The sequence below is a fragment of the Budorcas taxicolor genome, chromosome 2, assembly GCF_023091745.1.
Source record: "Budorcas taxicolor isolate Tak-1 chromosome 2, Takin1.1, whole genome shotgun sequence".
Taxonomy (NCBI): domain Eukaryota; kingdom Metazoa; phylum Chordata; class Mammalia; order Artiodactyla; family Bovidae; genus Budorcas; species Budorcas taxicolor.
The window spans coordinates 68,846,771-68,871,307 of NC_068911.1; the positions used below are offsets into that span (position 1 = coordinate 68,846,771).

The 24,537-nt window shown below is 41.7% G+C and overlaps 1 protein-coding gene across 2 annotated transcripts in view; it reads right to left on the bottom strand.

Annotated features, from left to right (window-relative positions):
- The window catches only part of METAP1D (methionyl aminopeptidase type 1D, mitochondrial), a 73,656-nt gene extending 51,165 nt beyond the window's left edge, over positions 1-22,491 (bottom strand). The window contains exon 1 of one of the 2 annotated variants that reach the window (XM_052635424.1): positions 22,445-22,491. Coding sequence is in view for 1 of the 2 variants with exons in the window: in XM_052635423.1 (XP_052491383.1) it covers positions 22,445-22,484 (40 nt within the window). In the remaining variant the exon portion in view is untranslated. The remainder of the gene's footprint in view (positions 1-22,444) is intronic. The other variant, XM_052635423.1, reaches the window with a different exon arrangement.
- Positions 22,492-24,537: the final 2,046 nt, after the last annotated feature.

Genomic DNA, 24,537 nt, shown 5'->3' on the forward strand with positions numbered 1-24,537 from the left:
TATACAGCAGGCAGTTTACCTGCTTACCATTACTGAAGATTGTGTGTCAGGGGGTCACGTCCTTTTCCATGGGTAGGGGTGTAGAGGCAACTTTTATCTGCCCAGAGAGGTCATTGGTTGAGGGCATGATGTGGGTTTCTTGGAGCTCTTCTTGTTTGTAAAGACACTCTTGGCTTCCATGCTTGGTAATGGCCTTTCAAAAGATACTAGAGTATGAGGTGGGTACATTTTTCTACTTACCCAAAGGGCTCACATTCACATTACTCCCCACTTCTGATATTAATCCAAGTGGCTTAATTTCAAATTAACAGGGGATAGAATAAAAAATGGAGGTACACAAATCCTCTAATAAGCATAATCAGTACCTTCATCTTTTCTCCAACATTTTATGAACATTTTCAAACATACAAAAGATGTTCAAAGAATTTTACAGTAAACACATTACCTAGATTCTACAATGAACACTCTATTTGCTCTTTGTCATATTTCTAAATATTCCACTACCCACTTTCAAAGTAAAGTTTCAAAGACAGTCACCTTCTCCCCCATATTTCAACATGTATAAAATCAAACTGGAGTATGTATTTAGAGTTCCTTTTTCTCTGGATTTTGAGGTAAAGCATACATATGCACGAAACTTCAAATCTTAAGTAGATCATTTGATGAGTTCTGACAAATGTATACACCTGTGTAACCAAATACCTATTAAGATACAGACTATCTCCAACATTGTAGAAGCTCTTTCTCTCCTCTTTCCAGCAAACCCCACGCCTACCCAGTACCTATGGAAATCCACACGATCAGGGACTGAAGTTATTATCAACACTTCTCAAACAGAATAACAGCCCAGGGCTAATCTTTTCTCAGATCACATGAACATGACATGAGAACCAAACCCTCAAACCCTGAAGAGTTTTATGCTTTTCGTACTTGATTATATCTCCAAATTTCACTTTAAAAATTCTAAATTGAATTAAAATCTGATTTGTGACTTCTGACTATTTCCAAGAAAATAGACAATTTGGCTATAATGTTTTATCAGGGCAAACCTCCAGGAATAGTTAGTATAGAGGAAAAGAATCATAAATGCATTTTAAAAAGAGACTAAAAATAATTCACATAGGAAATGCAATTACGTTTAATTACATTGAATGCTAATACTCCCCCTGCAATCATAAAAACAAATGTTTGAAATATACTCTAAGGAAAGGAAAAGCCCCTCATATATTACACAGCTAAAAATAACACATTTCCTTAATATTTGAATTTTTATTATTATTCTAAATCTCATACAACCCAGATCGCAAAAATTAATGATTCTGTTCATTCTACTATTTTCTACTCATGCAAGCAAAAGCAGTAATGTTCCCAGGATATTCTTAGGGTATCTGCAAACGACCCATAAACAGCAGCTTTTTTCTTATTTGTTTAATAACTGCTGTCATTCTTTTTGTAAGCAGCAATCACAAGATGTCAAACAAATTCTGCCTTGACTGTGGGTACTGATAGATGTCTCTGCTTGTTTTTATTAAAAACAAAAAATTTTTCCCTGCATTAATTACCAACACTGGAGAAGCAGAGGCACGGCTGGGATGTTCACCAGCCTCTGGGCAAGCAGAGATGCAGCACAGAAAACCACAGAGCAAGCTCACTACCCGAGCAGAATACCGGAACACATTTTTCTTTAACTCCCTTGGGGACCCTGGGACTCAGTCTTAGATTCCCTTAAAGGGAAAAGCAAGAGCCTGCATGGGGGCAGGGCATATCATGTTTATCAGTCGCAAACAGTTCCTTTGGGCCTGGATCCAGGTAGTCTGTACTTCTAAATTCAATGAAATACAGGCACCACCAGGTAACAGTAGTGGTCAGAGAGCTTGCCAGAAACCTGTAACTCAAAACTGAAAAATGAAATTAAAAGGCTACTTTGGCCAGGCAATTTCTTTCTGCAGGATGCAATAACTGCAAACTACAAAGCTGAAGGGACAGATGATTCTTTGTATGTTTTAAAATTTCTTTCTTCCTAATGTGACACAATGTCTGCCAGAAAAAACAGAAACGAATGTTTTCAAATTTGTATCTCACGACTGACCTGTACTGTTTGGGCAGAACTTCGCCCATTCTTCCTCCTTTCTTCTTTCCTCCCCGCATTGTATGGGGTTGGGGGGTGGGGGTGGGGGGTGCTTATGGCAGGGAGCCCAGGCCGGCTGGCTGGCTGGCTGAGGTCTTGGGTGTATCCGGAGGGCAGGTACCAGGGGCAGGAGCGGCGGAGCAGACGCCTGACCCTGTCCTGTCAATAAACCTTAACCCCGACCTGCCAGGCCCGGAGCTGGGCTAGTCTCTGTCTAGCCTCTGTCTCTAATTGCTCTAAAAATGACTCTTCATTTAAAAGTATCTTTGTGTAAATACCCCACAGGAACTGACAGTCATCAGAACTGCCACAGAGTTGTAGTTTTTTAAGGAGTTCGAGAAAAGTCATTTTCTACCTTATTGTGGAAGGACTTGGAAAACAATTTCAACTGCTGTGCAAAACAATACTCATCACTCTTTTAGCTGACTCTGCAGGCAACATCAGTTTGACTTTTAAGACTGTTTATAGTGAAATATTTGATCTTTTGATGAAGTTATTTGAAAGTAAAGATGGATACGGGATTTTCTCCACAAAACCAGCTTACTCCTGAGCACCCAAAGAGGTAAAGCTCAAGTCCCGTGCTTCTCATCCATACAATGAGGCTTCCTTATAAATTCTAAAAGGACCCAAACTTTTTACCTAAACATGAAAATCCAAACTAAAAATTAAAAAGGGGGAAGTGGAGAGATAAGGAAAGAGGCTTTGGAATGAAGTGTTTTTTTTTTTTTAAATTAATAAATCAGCCTTTGCAGATCAGTATAAAACACAAACTTCTTTTTACTGCTTTGTGGCTTAATTCTGTTTCCTTTTTCTTTATAGTGCTAAAAAATTTATATCATATAATTTACTAGGACTCCTTGAGAGCAATTCCTTAAATTATTTCTCTACTAACATGTAATAACGTAATGGGAAAGACAGTTATTGTCAATTCTATAAAAGGAAACCAGACTTGAATTTTGCAGATCCCAGGTTCTCTTCCGACTAGGTGCAGGTTAAATTCTGCCTTTTAAAGTATGGCTTATTTAAACAACTCAAATTAAATAAGCTATTCTTTCCAGTAATTTATTATTAAGTCTTGACAAAATAAAAGAAACTTAACCCTCTCTGTTCCATTATCCCCTCAATTTTTATCACCTTCTAAAATACTCTTTAATTTATTTAATATATTTATTGCCTATCAGAGTAAGCTCCTTTAGTGTAGGGATTTTTGTTTGTTTTGTTCATTGACGTGCTTCAAATGACCAGAAAAGCAGTTCATAGCAAGCCCTCAATAAACAGTCTTGGAATTAATAAAAAGTTGAACAGATTAAGCAAAGGAAAGGTGGGCATGGAAGAAGACTGCCAATGCTTTTCTTTGTCTTTAATCAACTACCCAAAGGCCTTTCCCCCCTCTGCAATGCCAGTTAAAATGCAGGGAGGAGAAGTCTTGACATTTGAATTGAAAGATCTTAGAAACCAACTAAAACTGAGGTCTGAGTCTTCAGAGTTCTCCAAGAAGCTTGTTGAACGTACAAAGTTCCAGGCCCTGCTCCATACCTATTACAGAATCCCAATGTTCAGGCAATTTATTGCCCAGAAGGGAAAAAAAGATAAATCCATTAACCCATGGTGGTGGTTGTTTAGTTGCTCAGTGTCAGATTCTTTGAGATCCTAAGGACTGTAGCCCACCAGGCTCCTCTGTCCATGGGATTTTCTGGGCAAGAACACTGGAGTGGGTTGCCATTTCCTTCGCCAGGGGATCTTCCTGTCCAGACCCAGGGATGGAACATGCGGTTCCAAACCCGAGTCTCCTGCATTGCAGGCAGATTCTCTACCATTGAGCCACTGCGGTCACAAAGAGTCCAGCACGACTGAGCAACTGAGCACACACACGTGCCTGCAACCCACAGTTACAAGAGAGCACTTAGAGGTACCAAAAGCAGGCTGCTGGGACCAAGAGATGGTGCACTCTCAATCAAAGCGCATTTGCACCGAGTTGTAAAAGATGAGCATAAACATAATACCTGATGAAAACTAGCAGTGATATATGCATTTCACACAGAGAATAGTCTTTGTAAAACCTCTAGGTGTCATGGTTTGCAAGAAGAGTGCCCATCACAAGAACAGAGATGCAGGCTGAGGGTCAAAATACGGAGAGTTTTGTGTTCTAAAAGAAGGAGCGTAAAAAACTGTGGGAAGACATTAAAGACGTGTGATTCTAAATGCATAATACAGTTTAGAACTGGGATAGCCTATATCTAACTCTAGAGGACAGTTAGCGCTGGAGAATGAATAGATAGATGGGTCAGCAAAGGAGTGGCAGCTGAAGCCACAGGCTGCCAACTAAGGGACCTGCCTGAGGTCACATGGCAAGTTACACCCAGAGCTGAAGTTACCACTCCTCCTTCAGTCTTGTTTCAACTTCTGTACTACTTACGGAAATATCTCTTAAGTAAGTCTCTTATCACAGATAAAGAAACCATTTCTAATTATGTTTTATCTTATTTGTTATATCCCACAGAATAAGTTATCCTTCAAATCTCAACTGCAATTTATTAGAGTCCTTACTTTCTCATTAACTTGTCAATGGCCATGAAGTCAAGTTGATCACCTTAGTGATCCATGGCAGGAAAGTCCTCTTTATTTTCCAGACGCATCTATTTTCTAGTAACTTTTTTTTTTAACTTCTCTGCTTTTTTATTTTAATCATTACAGTAAGTTATCTATCTCTGTTCTTAATAAGCAGACACAAGTTTACAGGACTCAATTCCATCGACTACCCTGAGTTTTCTCATTTCAAACATCAATGGCAGTTGCACCTCTCTGATGGGGCTGTTCTTATTCAATGACGTTAGCATTATTTAGATGCTCCTTTCAACATTAGAAAAAAGAAGTTATTTGTAGCTACAATCTCAATTAAACTTCCATTTTTCACATAAACAAACTGAAATTTTCCCTGAAGTTTTAAAGACTTTCTTTTAATTACTACCTTGTCTCATTTTGGATTAAAAGGTTTTCCCTTATATCCAAATAATGATGCTACTCTTGGCACGATGACTACATTTCACTCATATAGGTATTTAGTTCTTACCCTCTACAGAATCTTGCGTATTTACTGTGGCAGGGTATAGGAATTACTCATACTCCTGCCTTAGAAGACTTGGTAATCCACTGACGTGACAAGGTTAGTGTGAAAACTATTACCAAGGTAACAGCCCACGGCTCACAGTAAGTGATTGTGGAAAAAGTGACCGTCTCAGCATCCATTCCAACCTCCTCCTCACTCATCTTCTGTACAGCAGAGACTCAAGAACTAAGAACTCTGTTTCCCAGACTCCCCTGCATGGAGGTTCTACATCTGAATCTCACCCTACCAACTGGAAACATTCGCGGGAGATGTGAAGCAGGGAATGGACTGAGGCGTCATTTCGGCTGAGCCTGTCTTTCTTTCTTTGGCTAGTGAGCACGATGTAGAAATGTTAGGGTTTTCTGAGCAGCGTCCTCCATTGGCTTCCTGCATTGGCTTTGTGAGTGTCCAGAAGCAGCTGGAGGTGGTGACAGCTTAACTCCCCTGGGGGCCAGTACAGAGGAACTGTCCTGGCTATTGTCCCTGCATGCTCAGGGGTAGTAGAGAGGGTCAGTAAATCCCTTTGATGAAGCTAAGGCCTCAAGTACAAGCAGGACTTAGCCAGATAACAACTGGGAAGGAGCAGTTCCTGTGCAAAGGTCCTGAGGAGGAAAGGGCTGAGGGAATGAGAGTCCCTGAAAGACAGGCCAGTAGACAGGAGTGGAAGGACTGGAGAGTTGGGTACTAAGCCTTGGAGGTTAGGATTTTCATGGTTAGTGCAATGGAAAGCCAAGGAAAGGTTTTAAGGGGGAGTGAACTGATGCGATGTGCTATTTAAAATGCCACCTGAGTATAGCGTGGAGATAAATTGGAAGAAGTAATTTAGTGACTATATAATAGTCTCTCTCATCTTATGGATGTATAATTTAATCATCTATTTTATTAGACATTTAAGGAATTTCTAGTACTTTGCTAATATAGGTTAACACCGTACTAGATATCCCTGAAACAAAATCTTTGCCAACATCTCTAGTTATTTTCTGAATACAGACTTCTCAAAGTGGAATTGAATAACTGAGTTCAAAGGTATGAAATCTGAGGGACTTCCCTGGTGGACCAGTGGTTAAGACCGTGTGCTTCTGGTTTAGTCCCTGGTCGGGGAACTAAGATTCCACGTGCTACATGGCACAGTCAAAAAAATGTTTTTTAATCTTTTTTTAATTTTTAAAAATAGGTATGAAAATTTCTGATTATTTTTAACAAGTTTTTTTAAGGGATAAGGATTTTGATCATTAAATATGAAAACCTACTTCACAAAAAGGATATCTTCCTACTTATCCAGTTAAATGATATCAACAGTAGATTATTTAAAAAGATGAAAAACTTACATTTGTATGTAAAAAGTACTCCAATTATTTGTTTCTAAAAAATGGTAAGCACATCATCAAAATCGATACTGTTCAACTTCTCGGTTGGGGTGAGCCACATTTAAAACAATCATCACAGCCAGAATTTGGGACATCCTATAAGAACCTCAATGTAATCTAAGCTTCTAAGGGTCCATCTATTTGTGATTTAACTTTTTTATAACAGTATTTTTGTTATAAGTATATTCACAAAGCTGAAAAAAAAATGCTTTGTCAGACTGTGTTTCCCAGTGATGCGGCTGGTCAGGTTCAACGGAGCAGAGCTGTTTTGCTCTCTCCATTTTCTCTTCCAACCTCTCACAGGTGGCCTCTTTCACACGCAAATTTACCTCTTTTGTTCCTCATCTCAGCGACTGGCGTGGAGACACTCAAGCTTTCACCTTCTTACCTACTCCTTTCTGCTCATTGTCGCATATACAGACCCACCTCACGCTCTAGGTCTGGCATATTTACTTTCTGTTCGGTTGATCTGATCCTCTCTCCCTCTCTCCCACACCCCTCTGCTCACTTGCATCTCTCCCCAGAATCCTCAGCCCTCCCTTCTCTCACAAGCTCCTGTCCTGGGTCCTTGTTCAGGGAAGGACTGTTGGTCAGAAAATCTGCCAAGGTGGCTGGGGGGATAATTGGGGCGAGGGTGGGGGTGCAGACGCACGGATGCTGGGCGTGAGGAGACCAGGTGGCCAGCCAGGGTTTCCCAGGCCCCCGTGGCAGGAGGGGGTGGGCCTGAACTAAAGGCTGGGGCCGCCAGAACAGGGGACAAAGGCTGGGTCCTGCTGCTCGCCAGCCGGAGCACACACACTTCAGACACCCAGAAACACTCTGTGGCCTGGATGGGGTCTGAGAGTTGCCAGTTGGACATCCTGACCTAGACAACCAATTAAGGCATGTTCAAGGTCTGCTGAACAGAACAATCTTCTAAACTAGGCTAAATCCCCTGTTCAGAGTTGCTGATTTTTCTGCCCCTAAATTTTCCAGATTTATCATCATATTAATAGTAAGAATTAGAAGACAAAGCAGACAAGGGCACTGAAAAAATCTGATGTACACTGAACATCAGAGTTAACGTACTTTTGGAAACAAACCAGGTGTCTGGTGAACACTGTGGGATCCACTAGGTATGCTTGATGAGAATCTGTGCTGGGAAGGAATTGAAGATCAAGGTCAGCAATGATTAATATGGATGCAGGAAGTCATCAACATTTAAGGACAAGCAATATGAATCTCATTAAATCTTCAATCACTTCCTATTGCCTGAAGGAATTGGTGGTAGTCTAATGATTAAAGCAATAACATTAAAGAAGAAGACAATATTAGAAAGTTAATCTGACCCTAAAAGAAGCTAGCACAAGGTACCAATCCACCTAAGAGACTTTACAAGACTCTCCTCGGCAGCTGTGATTTTTCTCTACTGGTGAAAGAGACTTCCTTTTTTTTAAATCGAGGTAACTGATCATCCTTCACATGCTTCCCCATGGGCCATCGTACTGCTGTCTGTCTGTCGTGTTTCCCACTTACTCGCTGTATCAGCAGATCGCACCTCCCTCCGCCCTAGCCTTCTCCTGCTGTGTCCCTCACTCGCATTTCTGATTGCAGCACCCCTGCGCTCGCCTGGCAATGCCCTGAACAGCTGCTATTCACAGAGCATAAAGTCAGGGAGAAATGGCAGAAGACGACAGAGAGGAGCTGCCTTTTGTAACATCAATTCTTAGAGGGGCTGGTTTTCAGCTGCATGCACCAGCCAGTTGGCGGGGAGCGCGGTGAGGGTGTTCTTTTCATCCGTGACCTACTTCTACTTGGTCTTATAGGAAAATCATAATCTTACTGATGACAGAGACGGAGTATGTGATGCTGCAAATTCAGAATCATCACAAGGCTGAGCAGAAGGATAAGCAAGTGTAATAAATAGAATCCAAATGTGCGAGACAAAAGGACCTCAAAAGTTAATTTTCCTAAATTAATATTTCAGTAATTAATAAGCTTTCTCTTGGATGTGGAAGGAATTTTTAGAAATCATGGTTCTATTACTAGTAGCCCTCCTTTGGGGGGAAAAACACTTTAGAAATGCCAATTCTAACTAAACAGTGGACTGGATTGACTTTTCACTTTCTTCTTTATACTTTTTGGGTTTTGGCCATGCCACATAGCTTGTGAGATCTTTCCCCAACCAGGGATTGACTCCAGGCCACTGAGGTGAAAACACTGAGTCCTCACCACTGAACTGCCAGGGAATTCCCTCTTCTTTATATATTTTTATAGTAGCTTAATACTTCCACTATGAATACCGTTGACCATTGAACAACCTGGTTTCAAGGGTGCTGATCCTCCTCGCAGGAGAACATCTATGAATAAATATTATCTGCGGACTGTGTAGCTCTGTGACACCTACTATAAAAACAAAATTCATGTATAAGTGGACTTGTGCAGTTCAAATCTGTGTGGTTCAAGAACCAACTGTAGTTATGAAGGGCTTATTATCAAGAACTGTGTGGTAGGTAGCCAAGATGGTTGCTAACTAGTAAATAGCAGCAGCAGGATTCGAACCTAAGGAGCCTGATTTGACACCCCACGTTCTTAGCCTCTGTTTATACAGCCTTCTTTGTATTACTTTTATAATCAGAAAGTATATTTTCAAAGTCTTTTTATTCCTAGAAAAAGCACTCCCCATGTGTTCCTCAGTCCTGTTGTGGAAATAGAGACACTCTCGCCACTTCCAAGGGGACACTTCCCCCTTCTCTTCTTTCCATTCCTTTCCACCTCTTTCAGGTCCTCTCTCTCTCTAGGAAGCGCCCTGCTCTCCAGGATTTCCAGTGGTCCTTATTCCTTACCATTTGCCGCCCTTCCCTCTGCTTCTAAACATAGCCAGGGCTTCTATGTCAAAAACAAAATGTATGTCCACACAAAACTTGCACACCGATGTCCACAGCAGCATTATTTGCAAGAGTCAAAAAATGGATGTAACCCAGATGTCCAGCAAGTAAAGGAAATGTGATACCCTACTCAATGGGATATTATTTGGCAATAAAAAAGGGATGAAGTACTGATACATACTTTAACATGGATAAACCTTGAAAACATCATCCTAAGTGAAAGAAGCCAGTCATAGAAGATCATACATTGTGTGGTTCCACTTATTTGAAATGTCCAGAATAGAAAATCTATAGAGCTAGAAAGCAGATGAGTCATTACCTAGGGCTGGTGAAGACAGGGGGCCTGGGGAGTAACTGTTCATGGGTAAGAGGTTTGTTTCATGGCTCTCCGGGTGGTTGCTAGTGGAAAAGAACTCGTCTGCCAATGCAGGAGATGTCAGAGACATCCTGGATCCCTTGGGTCAGGAAGATCCCCTGGAGGAGGGCAAGGCAACCCACTCTGGTATTCTTGCCTGGAGAATCCCAGATAGAGGAGCCTGGTGGGCTATAGCCTGCAGGGTCACAGAGTTGGACACAACTGAAGCGACTTAGCAGGCACGCAAAAGGTTTGTTTCAGGGGTGATGAAAAGGTAAAATTGATGGTGGTAGTGGCTGCACAACTCTTTGAGTACACTAAATACCACTGAATTGTACACTTTAAGCAGGTGTGAACTGTATAATCTGTGAATTCAGTTCAGTTCAGTTCAGTCGCTTAGTCGTGTCTGACTCTTTGCCATGCCATGGACTGCAGCATGCCAAGCCTCCCTGTCCACCATCAACTCCCAGAGTTTACTCAAACTCATGTCCATTGAGTCGGTGATGCCATCCAACCATCTCATCCTCTGTCATCCCCTTCTCCTGCCTTCAATCTTTCCCAGCATCAGGGTCTTTTCCAATGAGTCAGTTCTTTGCATCAGGTGGCCAGAGTATTGGAGTTTCAGCTTCAGCATCAGTCCTTCCAATGAATATTCAGGACTGATCTCCCTTAGGATAGACTGGTTGGATCTCCTTGCAGTCCAAGGGACTCTCAAGAGTCTTCTCCAACAATACAATTCAAAAGCATCAATTCTTCAGTGCTCAGCTTTCCTTATAGTCCAACTCTCACATCTATACATGAGTACTGGAAGAATCATAGCTTTGACTAGACAGACCTTTGTTGGCAAAGTAATGTCTCTGCTTTTGAATATGCTGTCTAGGTTGGTCATAACTTTCCTTCCAAGGAGCAAGTGTCTTTTAATTTCAAAATCTGTGAATTATACCTTGATAAAGATGTTATTTTAAAAAAGAACCCAAGCATCCCCACCTTTCTCTGCAGCCACTTCCATCACTTTTCATCTGTCTTTCCACTGCTAAAATTTTGGTCTAAGTCACTATGACTTCCAAGTGGTCAATTTCACTGACGTTTACTGAATCATCCTGAAATTTGCTCCTGAGCCTTTTTCCCTCACTAGGTTCTCTGCGCCAGCTCCTTTAATGCTTTGACAGCTCCTCTCCTTCAGGTCCCCTTTCCAACCACCAGGTCCTGATTCCTCCTTCTCTATACCATTTCCCTGGCATCCATCTCTTCCTTTCCATCCTGCAGTCAACACACTAATTCAGGCCCCATCACTTTGTTTCTGCCAATATCTCCCAACTGATGTGATAGTTTTCACTCATCAGTGCATTCAGGGCACCACCTGAATTAAACAGGTCAGTTTAAATTAAACAGTGTTAAACCGGATTAAACAGTGTCAGGTTAAAACAGAGACACCATTTCACTTATTTGTCAAAACCTTTCATCAGTCTCTGCTGCCTGTAAGATAAACCCTAAGCTGCCCTTCAGACGGAGAAGGCAATGGCAACTCACTCCAGTGTTCTTGCCTGAAGAATCCCAGGGATGGTGGAGCCTGGTGGGCTGCCATCTGTGGGGTCGCACAGAGTTGGACACGACTGAAGCGACTTAGCAGCAGCAGCAGCAAGCTGGCCTTCAGGCTCTCCATCATCTGGCCCTAACTTCATTATTAATCGGCCTCTCCTACAACTCTCTTACGCAAATTCTCAGCTCCAGCCAAACCCTCCATTCCAGAACCCTCTGAATAGGTCTTGACTTTCCTGTATTCACATGCTTTCTCCATCACTGCTCTGCCTTACCCCCTTAGGAATGATCCTCTCCCACCATTCTACCTTTCTGCCAACTACCTTACTCATCCTTCAAGGCCCAGTTCTGTGAAGAGATCATTCCAGCCCTTAATTATCTTTCTTCTCTCTTATTCCCAGAGCATTAACATATTGGTTTGTATGTTGTTTTTGTTTTCATCAAGAACTTCATTGAACAACAAATTCACTGTTTTGTTCCACTATCTTCTGCCATTTTATAGGCAACTTCATAATTCTATCTTCCCTAGATTTTTTTATCTTTTTGAGCAATCTTTTCCAGGTGCCCTTTACAATATTCCAGGGAGCTGAAATCTTTTCCACTGAGAGAATTTTTTTAAAGACTGAAAAAATAGAACTATCATACTGTTTTGGTTGTCATACGTATTAGGCTTCCTTCTCCAATTAAATCAAAAACCATCTGACCCAGTTCAGAAGACCACTGCCACTGAACTTTCTCTTTCCCTCACTTCTCATCCTATTATATCTGTTCCTTGCTCTTGCAAGAAATTCTCATCTTAGGACAACTCCTTTCCCCCCCCAGTTATCAGTCTCTTTCCTTTTTACTTCTATACTCTATAGATTATTCAGTGTATAATAATGAGCCCCAAAACAAACAAAACAGACAAGGTCCTTGCCCTTGGGAAATATCTAGCTTAGACTAGACGCTGCTGCTGCTGCTGCTGCTAAGTTGCTTCAGTAGTGTCTGACTCTGTGCGACCCCAGAGACGGCAGCCCATCAGGCTCCCCCATCCCTGGGATTCTCCAGGCAAGAACACTGGAGTAGGTCGCCATTTCCTTCTCCAACGCATGAAAGTGAAAAGTGAAAAGTGAAAGTGAAGTCGCTCAGTCGTGTCCAACTCTTCACGACCCCATGGACTGCAGCCTACCAGGCTCCTCCGTCTATGAGATTTTCCAGGCAAGAGTACTGGAGTCTAGGATTCACTAATTCAATCCCCCTCTTGCTAATCCCCCATTCTCTTTTTCTGTTATTCCCTACTCCTTCTAGTGCATCCATCTGGAAAATTCCATCAATCCAACTATCTACTTTCACTCTTTTATACACACAGGATGATGCCCGTTTGAAGAAAATCACACAGTGACAATGAATGGGGCCACTGCAGATACACGGTCTCTAATTTCACTTGGATCTCAACATTGCTGGGCAATCCTTCTATTATCTCTTGTCATTTTTTCCCTCCTATTTCCCAGTCCCCTACCTCATTTCATCTCTAACCTCGGCAAAAATGTACAGAAAGAAACTAAAGCAATTGAGGGACAAGGAGCTTCTTCAACTTTCTGTCCCCTCTTCCAGATGAAAATCTATCTACATGTTCATCCATCATCCTTCCAACACTAAGGGAGCAAGAGTCTGGTTTCTCTCTCCCTTTTCACACACATGCCTCAGCTGTCCTGTTCAGATGGCCCCCCAGTCCTGTACACGCTACTATCAAAAGGAGCATCTCCAACTGGCTGCTCATTAGCTCTCACCTTGCCTGCCTGCTGTATTAGAGCAGCAGAGCTCCCAGATAATTAAATAGGCTCTCACTCCACCTCTGCCTTGGGACCAGGCGCCTCCCTGTTTCTTGGCTCCTTCCTCTGACTAGGCCCTCCCGGCACAGCAGGACTCAGCCTAGTCTTTACCTCCTCTGAGAAGGTGAAGGTTCCTTAGTCACTGCTGGATGACTCCATTGCACCATTTGCTCACCTCTATCTGTGTATCCTTCTTACTCTGTTGCAAAATTTATTTACATGTCTGATTCCACCAAGGACTGTGAACTCATGGAGGTCAAGAACTGTGTATTCCAAGGCCAGTACACTGTAAATGACATATCCCCGCTATCTAGGCTCCTTCTCTATCTCCACACCTGCGGCAAATCTCCTCTTTCTTCGTTAGTCTGTGCGTTACTGCTTCATGATGAGAGAATGCAGAATGTACAATTTTTCTTTCTAGCACTTGTGAAGGTTTTTAGTGGCATAACTTACTATCCTTTGCCCTATTTCATGTATATTTGTAAAAAGAATCCTAATCAAAGTATCAAATTTAATATTAAATCAAATTTACTAATAATAACATTCTGAAATCCAACCTTATTATGTCTACTTAAATTGTCAAATTTAAGTAGTTAAAGCTTCCTATTATGATTGTGGTTTTTATCTATTTTTCCTTTTATTTTAACAGCTCTTGCTTTATGTATTTTAACATGTTATTTGACTCAAAGATTCATGATTAATAATTTTATTGTATCATTATTAATCAGCCACTTTTCTCTGATTCATTCAATAAATCTTTCCTGAATGCTTATTATGTGCCAGGCATTGTTCTAGGTACTTGGGCTACACCAAGAACAAAACAAAAACTCTTTTTTTTTTTTTTTTTTTCAAAACAAAAACTCTTGACTGAACTTATGTTCTAGTTGAGGAGGTAGGCAAAAAATAACATGAGAAATAAGTAAGTCATACAGTGTGTTAGAAAGTGTTAAGCAGTATGAGTAGGGCCTTACAGGACATTATAAGGACTGTGGCTTTTACTCTGAGTGAAACAGTCTGGTTTTGGCTGCACAGCAAGGCATGCAGGATCTTAGTTCCCTGACCAGGAGTTGAACCAATGCCCTCTGCATTGCGAGTGTGGAGTCTTAGCCACTGGACCACCAGGGAAGTCCCTAGAGGAACATTTTAAACATCCCTACTGGATATATTCCTACAATCAGCAAAATACAGACTGTGGAAAGCCCCATTAGGGCACACAGATGAACCAGCTGCTTCAACAAATAAATTTCCTGAAAAAAACAAGGGAAAATAAACTTACTGAATAAAACAAATTGACATCCTCTTCAAGCCATGTGGCATAACTGGCGCTAGAATTCCTTCCTGCCTTAAACAACTAGACAACATGTGAAGGAGCTATTTTTTTGGCACTGGCTGTTGATCAATGTAAGACAGAGAAACTTGAGGGTAAGCAAATGCACAAGGTGAGTCCAGCTGGGTTGCAGTGTTCTGCCTGGGGAAACCATCCCAAATTTTTCATTGGGAGATGGAGCCCAAGCCAAGCACAGCACCTTGCTGTTTCATTAGAGAGCAGAGGGTTGGTTGTGAAGCCGCTGGGATTTGCGAGGCAGGGTACTGAGGGTTCTGGAAAACAGAGAGACTAAGGGTCTACCAGACAGTAAGGCTGCTGCAAGGCTGAGAGCCGAATAGAGGTTCCAGAGGTTGCAGGGCTGGAAGAAGTTGAAGTCTTAGTCCAACCAGAGTAGAAGACCTCACTAAGGCCCACAGGCATTCAACTGGAACCAGAAAGATCAGCTGAGACCTCGGGAGTAAGAACCACGCAGAAGCAGAGCAAATGTGAGTGAATTAAGACCTGTGAGCCAACCCAATTCACTGTCTTTTTTTGTAAGTAAATTTTAATGGAACATAAGCTATGCTCATTTGTTTACACACTGTCTAGGCTGCCTTTGTACTATATTAGCAGACTTGAGTTGTTGCAAAAAGAGACCACAGGGTCCACAAAAGTCTAAGATATTTACTACCTGGCCCTTTATAGAAAAACTCTGTGGAACTCTGCAAAGTCCTAGAGTAAGGGCCACACTCTAGAACTTGGAGGAAAACAAAACAGATCCACTCAACCAAAGAAGAAAACCAAGCCTGGAAGAGCAACATAATCTCCACAAGGTTATTATTCATTATGTCATATATATAATTATATACTAGATAACACACAAAGAATAGAAAAATGTGACCCACAGCCAAGGAAAAAAAGCAGTCAATATAACAGAACAGATCCTGATTTTGTCCAGATGACAGACTGACAGATAAGGACTTTAAAACAGCCATTATAAATATGCATGTACAAGTACTTAAAGGAAAAGATAGACATGAGTAAACAGCTGGGAAACCTCAACAGAGAAATGTATACGCAAAGAACCAAATGCAAATTCTAGAACTGTTAAGCACAATATACAAAGAAAATTTTAAAGGCTCCTGGCTTTTAGACTTACATAATGAAGAATCTACAGATGAAATTTTATATCTGAAATGCGCTTCAAAATAACCCAGCTTGGGGAAGAGAAGTGGTTGGGGAAAAAGATGAAACAAGCTGCTATAAACTGATGACTATTGTAACTAGGTGACGGGTATGTACGGCTTTTTCTACTTTTCTGTATGTTTAAAATTCTGCACATTCAAAAGCTAAAAAAGAAAACCAATCTTTACAAGAAAAAACTGTTTTAACTGCAGAAAAGATGATGTTCAAATGAAACTCTGCATATATATTACTCTTCTCCCATCTTTGCCAAATTCCTGGAGGTATATAGCATCCACTCTGCATTTTCAAAGACTCCCAATGCTTGGGGAAAGTGAACATTTCATAAAACTGTGAATATTTATTTAGGTGAATTCCATTTCCCTCACCCCACCTCTCTCTCTCTCTGTTACACACTTTGACACACGGGAATATCAGTATTTGATTTCACAAAATGAGATTGCATTAAAATACTCTATAACTTGTATTTTCCAAATAACATATGTTATGAATATCATTATTGTCTACAATACAGGCCAACATCTTTTTTCCGGTTAATGACTTCACAGTATCATTGAGAGTCGACATGTTCTGTACTGTGCATTTTAATTCGTAGTTTCAACAGGAGACAGGAACTTTGTGAAAGAAAGCTATCTCAGGCAGAGGGAAGACATAAGAGCATATATGACTTGAGGGACAAGTCTGACCTTAGGGACTTTGGGGCCATGATTTGATTGTTAATTAAGCATGCTTTAATTTATATAGTAACAAGCCATAACAGAGTTGAAAGCTATTTGTTAAAAAACATCATATGGCAAAAATCCATCTCCATTCTCCAGTTATCCACATAGAGTTTAAGTCACAGGAAGCTCCTTATTAACAGTATTTTCCAAATCACCCACGGGCTGCATCCAGTTCAGTTCAGTTGCTCAGTCGTGTCCTACCCTTTACGGCCCCATGAACCGCAGCATGCCAGGCCTCCCTGTCCATCACCAACTCCCGGAGTTCACTCAAACCCATGTCCATTGAGTTGGTGATGCCATCCAACCATCTCATCCTCGGTTGTCCCCTTCTCCTTCTGCCCTCAATCTTTCCCAGCATCAGAGTCTTTTCAAATGACTCAGCTCTTCGTATCAGGTGGCCAAAGTACTGGAGTTTCAGCTTTAGCATCATTCCTTCCAAAGAACACTCAGGGCTGATCTCCTTCAGAATGGACTGGTTGGATCTCCTTGCAGTCCAAAGAACTCTCAAGAGTCTTCTCCAATACCACAGTTCAAAAGCATCAATTCTTCGGTGCTCAGCTTTCTTTATAGTCCAACTCCCACATCCATACATGACCACTGGAAAAACCATAGCCTTGACTAGACGGACCTTTGATGGCAAAGTAATGTCTCTGCTTTTGAATATGCTGTCTAGGTTGGTCATAACTTTCCTTCCAAGGAGTAAATGTCTTTTAATTTCATTGCTGCAATCACCATCTGCAGTGATTTTGGAGCCCAGAAAAATAAAGTCAGCCACTGTTTCCACTGTTTCCCAAGGATCTCAGGTCGTCGACAAAAGTTTAAAGCACCTAATTTCTGAGGTAAAATACCCCTCTGCTATCTGGAGGCTAAATTTTTGAAAAACCACTATCATAAGAAAATTCTCAATGAAAGAAATCTATGGCCTTAGAGTCACAAATAAACAAAGGCACTTGTAACTATTTTGCATAGTTGTTTAAAAAAGAATGATAAAATACTAATAGCTTTAAATGTATCTTAAACTATACTATATATAAGTAATTTCCAGTTACCATTCTTTGATCATGGAAATTGTAAAGGTGTTCCTTTTCTATATTATAATTTACACAGACACTTTGCTTTGTTACAGAGAATATGCACAGTAAAAGATACTTTCCCCTTGAATCTGGTCCCATTCAAACATTTGCTATCTTCTGTATTTGTTTGTTTGTTTTTTCTTTTATACAGTTTTTATATAGTTTAAACAAAAGCTTTGGAAAATAAAAATGTTATCTTTTCAATGTATAAAATTCAAACACATCAAGCATAAAGTAAAAATCAGTCCAATGTCACCATTTGGAAATACCTGCTATGAACACTTGGGTGAACATCATCCTAGGTATCTCTTTGGGCATGTATACACATAAGGAAGCAAAAATACAAACGTGATGTAAGTAGGATTTACTGTTCTATACCCAGGTTTTTCTGCTCCATATATACCCATGAATACTTCAGTCTACAGTACATCTACATCATCCTTTTTAATGACTGCATAAGCACCCCATTGCATGGATGAACCATAATTTATGTGGTCATTCTCTTACCAAGCCATTTCAGATTCAGATTCCGGCGAATATTTCCCAATCACTATTATTGTAAAGTTACATTCTTATTCATCCATCTTGGTACACTCATCCTACTGTTCTCTCAAGATAAATTCCTAAAAGCAGAATTGTCAGCTAAAAAGTATGTATACCTTACACCTTGATACACATTGCCACACAGCCCTCTGGAAAGGCCAAACTATTTCACATACCCACCAACTGTGCCTTTCTCAGACTTTCTGCTGGACTTACTCACAGTCTGTCCCCGCTCCTCTCGCTGGCTTCAGTTCGCTCTACAGGTTTACTTCCATAAGCTTTCTTCATCTCTCCTCTGACTACACTGCTTACACCTCAAGCACTTCTCTTTCAGATGTTTTCCCTTCCCCTTTCCCAACCTCTTTTTTCTAATTATCTCTAATAAGTCTGAATCACAACTCAAATTCCATGGAACAAAATTCTCACAGTTGCCCAAAAAGATATACAAAAGTAAAACTGCCTTAAAATAATCTTGGAGGGAGATGGAACATAAAAGGGGTGGGCAGGGAACAAAGTCACTATCTACGCCAGTCATATGACAAAAACTGACATTTTGAGATAAATTATTCTTTAGGCCTACTAAATAACTTTTGTGCACAAATATTTCTATAGGAGGTTGCATTCTGAAAGGTCTTTCGTTCAGTTATGAAAGTGAGTACTTACTATGTACATATATTGTATGCCACATTTTGGGAAGACAGAGATGAAGAAGATAAGATTCTTGTCTCTAAGAAGCTCCCATTCTAGCAGGAGAGATGGAGGTATAAAATACTTTTCAGATAAGTGTATATACTCTGATTCAGGGTAATAAGTGTTGTGATAAAGGCATGCCCTGAGTGCTATTAAAGCAGACTGGATTAGTTCAGCCTGGGTAGAAGCAAAGACAGCTTCAAAGGAGAGATGACATTTAAGTGTGGCCTTGAAGGATGAATGATTTGCTGGGTGAATAAAGGACACTGCAGGCAAAGCAATTAAGGAGGTACACCATGGCAAACCTTAGCAGATATGATTTTGGGAAACTGGCAGGAGATGAGGCTGAAGAGATAAATTGAGGCCAGGCTGAGATGGAGTTATCCTTTGATCCTAAGAGATTCAGACTTTAGCAATGAAGAGCTCTCAGGGTCTGTTTGTTTTTGTTTTTTTAAGTAGGGAAGCATCATAATCAGACCTGAATTCTAGAAAGACAGTTGTAGGGAAGAAGACAGACTAAGGTGGAAACTAATTACAAGGGATGGTAAAGACTTGTACCCAGACCATGCAAAAAGCTGGAGGCATCCAAATAATGGGATTTACTGACTCACTGAACACAGATGCTGAAGGCGGTGGCAAGGACCAAAAGAACTTAAATGCTTATACTTAGGTAGTGCCTGGATGGTGATGCCATTAATGGAGATAGAGTATATATATGGAGGAGCAGAAGACGTGGGGAAAAATACTCACTTCCATGTTGAACCTGTTGAACTTAAGGGATCTGTGAGACATCAGGAAAAGATGCCTAACAGAGTGGGCATTAAGGCCTGGTGTTCGGTTCTAGGGATATTCCATTGATTTTTTTTTTAAAAAAAATTGTATAGATTTGGCAGTCATTTGAGGTGGGTAATCATGATTGCTGACAACCAAGAGAGGAAACACGGATGAGGGCTTAGAACAGAATCTTAGAGAACACTATTATTTATAAACCTAGAAGTAGAAGAAAAGCCTAGTGAAAGTCCAGGAAAATCAGAGAAACAGGGGCAAGCCAGGAGAGACTGGCTCATAAAAGGAACATGACTGTAAAAGAGAATATGCCTCCTTCTTTGCCTGCCCCACACTTTCCTTCCCATACTCACTGTGCAACGTAAGAATCTTACGAAGCTTTGGGAGCTGGAACAAAGATTCTAATAAGTGGGAGGTGGGAGTGAGATTAAACAGAAAGTTCCTGGGACCCAGTTAGGGATTCTGCACTGTGATCTGGGATTTATTGACAGTGTTAATACTAAGAAAAGTTCCATCTCTAAAGGGCTTGTTACCTTCTCTCTCTATTTCAAGAGACTAATATGTCCTTTCCCCTTTCCAATGTCACTACTCATAGTTTTAATCCATCCCTTAGCTCATGACAGAAGAGAACAAGTATGGCCGTGCCTCGGGGCTTGAGGCCCTTATGACCGTCTTCAGCAGTTAAAAAGTCTTTTCTTCCCATTTTCCAGGAGGGAAATGTGCACACAGATGCTGATGATAAATTCTGGCACAAAGACTTAGAGTGGATTAATTTACATCAATCTAAAGGGGTGAAAAGGAGAAAGAGGAGAGAGGACTCAATAAATTTATCCTTCATTTTCAACCCTGAGGGGTGGAAAGTAGATGATACAGGACAACCTGTCTGCAATATAAAACTAGTTATGAATAGTCCATAAAGGGGCCTTTCCCCATCACCAGACTTCTTCCTGATGACACATTTTCCCTCCCTCTTCTAATCAGGAGATCCCCCACTTCGAGTCAGAAGATAACCCTCTTAGGGTGTAGTGGGAAGCATTACTACAGCTTTTTCTGTAAGAGATTTTTCCAAGATTGTCTGAACCATCATTTGTCAAAATCATAAGTGAGAAAAACGATGAATATCTTATTTCTATAATCCGCAAAGATTCTATACACATGCATACATATATGTGTGGATATAATACATGCGTGTGCATGTGTGTGTCCTGGCTCTTCCTCTACCTTGACTATCTGCCCAGATCCTCTTCACCATTACCTGCAGTTCCTAAAATAGGTCTAGACACCATTAGTTCTTGTCAAAAGAGGAAACAAAAAGTAACTTGATTAGTAAATAGAGTTTGTATTGGAGCCCAGATCTTAAGAGGTATAAATTGGTGCTCTTTTCACAAGGCTGTTCTTTCACATAGGTTTCCACTCTCCCATCCAACCAGTCCAAACCACTACCTACATCACCGTCCCTTTACACATCTCTCACCTCAAATCTCCCCTCGGTTCCTCACTTCACTAACACACAAAAAAGACAGGTATATCCTCCTACCAACCTCCTTCTTCTCTAAAAACATCTTTCTCTTTACTTTTCACATACACTCATCATGTTTGTCCTGTCTCTGATTTTCTACTTTGCACACTAATTTCTGTGAAGAAACCATGCCATGCAGGGCAGAGGAATGAACCCTTAAAAAAAAAATCAGAGTCATATTCAAATGCCCATTTTGCCTCTTACAGTCTGCAATCATGGTCTATTACTTAACCTCTTTGTCTCACTCTTCTCATCAGCAAACATAATAACACCTAACTCATTGAGTTTTAAAAGGCAATTAGCATGACTTCCCTGGTGGTTCAGTAGTTAAGACTCCCAATGCCAGGGACTGGAGTTCCCCTCCTCTCCGCAGGTCCAGAAACTAATATACCACATGCAGCACCCCGCCCCCCTCCCCCCAGAAAAGTAGTTAGCACATGTAAGATGCTTAACACGGTATCAGGTATTAATACATAAAAGGCACTTAAAAATGGTAGCTATTTGCCATGAAAGTAATATTTGCCTCACAAGACTGTTGTCCCTACATACCTGACACCTAAAGTGTTCTTCAAAATATTTTAATTCCCTTCCTCCCCCAGTTTTGAAAAAACTTTCCAATTCTTTCCAACAAAAATTCAGAAACCAGTTCAAATCCAACAAAGATTCATTTGCAAAACTATTTGCACATTCACTAAAATTTCACCACTTACACAAGGGCTTCCCTGGGGGCTCACTCGGTAAAGTATCCGCCCGCAGTGCAGGAGACCCAGGTTCGATCCCTGAATCGGAAAGATCCCCTGGAGAAGGGCATGGCAACGCAATCCAGTGTCCTTGCCCGGAGAATCCCTGAACAGAAGAGCCTGGCGCGCTGAAGTCAATGGGGTCGCACAGAGTCGGACATGACTGAGCGACTAAAGCACCACACAAGAATAATAGAATGACACCTATTTAAAGCTAACCAGACATAATTTCTCCTCTTCTTAAGACAGTGGAAGAGAATAACCACATTTTTCAAGTTGCCCCAAAGACGTGTTGGACAATGCCAATAGATACAAGTTGCTTTCTCTGCGGCAACTAGGTGTCGAGGAGCATTTCCGTTACTGTAGGTTCATCGCTCTGCAGCCGGAATAAATAAGTTTGCTGCACCAATCACACAGCTGACGTGGGCGAAGAAAACTTCAGATAATGTCCCATAAATCTCAATGAAGGACTGCAAATAGATGCCACGCAGTGACGTGATCTAAGCAAGTGACGAACACACGCGGATCTGTTTCTGTTACAAGTGGTAACGTGTGCCTGCATATGTCCGCAGGACTGAAAGCACAATCTGATACGCCGAGAGGTCTGATCGCGGACGTGTATCCCTTTGAACCCGACTGCGTAGCAAGTGAGCAACGATGAGAACCCTCGCGCACCTCTAGGAACTTACCTCTTCGGACGAACAGGTGCAAGCCGCTGGGCGCCGCCATGTTGGCGTCGGTCACGTGGCCCCAAACTCTCGCACCTCGCCCCGCCCCGCCCCGCCCCTCGGAGCCTTCCACTCGCCGCCCTGCCAAAAACCAGAGGCGCCGAGGCCGCCGGCGGGGAGCGCGCGTGCGCGCCGGGGGCTGACTGCGGGAGCCCTGGCGGCGGAGCGGCTCGGGCACCCGGGCCAGTAGGGGATCCCGCGGCCGGCCGAGCCCGCTCCAGCCACGAGAGGCGGGCTGCAGCAGCGTTTCGCGCACTCTCTCTGAGCCCCCGCGCCCAGGTGGGATGGAAGAAGCCTGTCAGGTAAGCGTGGTATCCAATATTTGTAGCATCAACATTTTGGTGCATGGAAACGTGAAGTTGGGAGGAAAAAAATAAAGCACAATCTAGCGTTCAACATAGCACTTTGCATCGTCTGCCACTTTGTTGCCTATTTTTCCCTGGATTCAGCTGAAAGGTAAAATCTGGCTCAAAGTCACCAGCTGCCTGCCCCCTTGGCTGTCCCAGAATCTACATTACTCAGCAGAGACAACAGACAAGACAGGATCTATGTGCAGCTGCAAAATCTATTCTGGGTTCCACAGTGGGTATATTCAGGGGACTTCTCTTTCCCCGAGGACACCTCCAGCTCAGTGGTGTTAACTGGAGTCTTAATCCTAAATGTGACTTTTAAGAATGAGAGGATGATGTCTGCTAATTGTGCTGCCAAAAGATGAAGCCTTCGGAAGGCCAATTATGAACCAAGTGAGGGAGCTGACGGATCCCTAGTGATGACGGTGCCCATTTTTACCAAATTCACTATTCCTCTTATCTGCATTCTGGGGCACATTTCCTTCCTGTCGCAGAGCAGGTATTATTCATCTTGGTACCCAGCGAAGAACCTGATATTCAAGGAATGAAGGAATGTCTGGTGAAGAAATTGAACTCTGCAATCAAACAGTCAAACCAACAATGTAACAGTTTCCAAATGCAGTGAAGACTAATAAGGATTCTTGGTGAACGTGTGTGATGTCACCTAATTAACGTTTAAGAATCTAACTTAACTACACAGTGAAAAACCCAGACAATTCAGAAATGATTTTTTTAAAGTGTAAATCCCCTTCCTCACCCTGTCTACACACCACAATTCCACTCTTCAGTCAGCCACTGTGTGCAGTCATCCCATGCCTTTTACAGGCAGATATATGTAAATATTTTAAATAGAATCACATACTTACTGTTACAAAATTGCTTTTCCACTCATCAGAAACATCAAACCTTAGAATACTTAGTTAGAGCTCATTCTTTTTAATGCCTCCATAGTCCTGATAATTTTAAGGAGAGTGAATTTGGGTAGTTCATTAGAGGACACACCTATAATTCTTGGAGACCCAGTTTTGTATGCTTTTGGGTCACCTTGAAAGATACAGGGGAAAAAAATGTTTTCCATTGAGGTAGATAAGATGCACAAGGATGAGAATGAAAAATACTCTTTCAGGTGACTTCAAGCCCCAACTTTTTCAAATGCAGATCAGTTCCAAGGAGAGAGTTTTTTAATGTGGTAATCTGTCCTCGGTGTAACTGAACCCAGCAACCTGAGTGCAGGAAAGGAACCTGAAAGTTAGCAGAGCACCGGTCTCAAGAAGTATGCAGAAAAAGAAACCTAGAAGTCCCTAGAGAAATGCCAGAGGGCATTAAGCCCAATTTCAAACACAGCTGAAATGGAGCACATGTTTATGTGATTCAGCTCAGCCAGACCTTGGGCTTCCCTGGTGGTTCCGTCAGTAAAGAATCTGCCTGCAGTGCAGGAGACTCAGGTTATATCCCCGTCAGGAAGATCCCCTGGGGAAGGACATGGCAACCCACTCCAGTATTCTTGCCTGGAGAATCCCATGGATGGAAGAGCCTGGTGTTCTACAGTCCTTGGGGTAATACAGAGTCAGACATGACTGAGCGACTAAACAACCACCAATCCTTGATAAACAAATGCACAGTTTATCCCCCTTCAACTAGAAAGAAAAGGGAACATGAGAATCAGGTGGCACCACTATACTGTAATCCAGTGAGGAAGTCGCC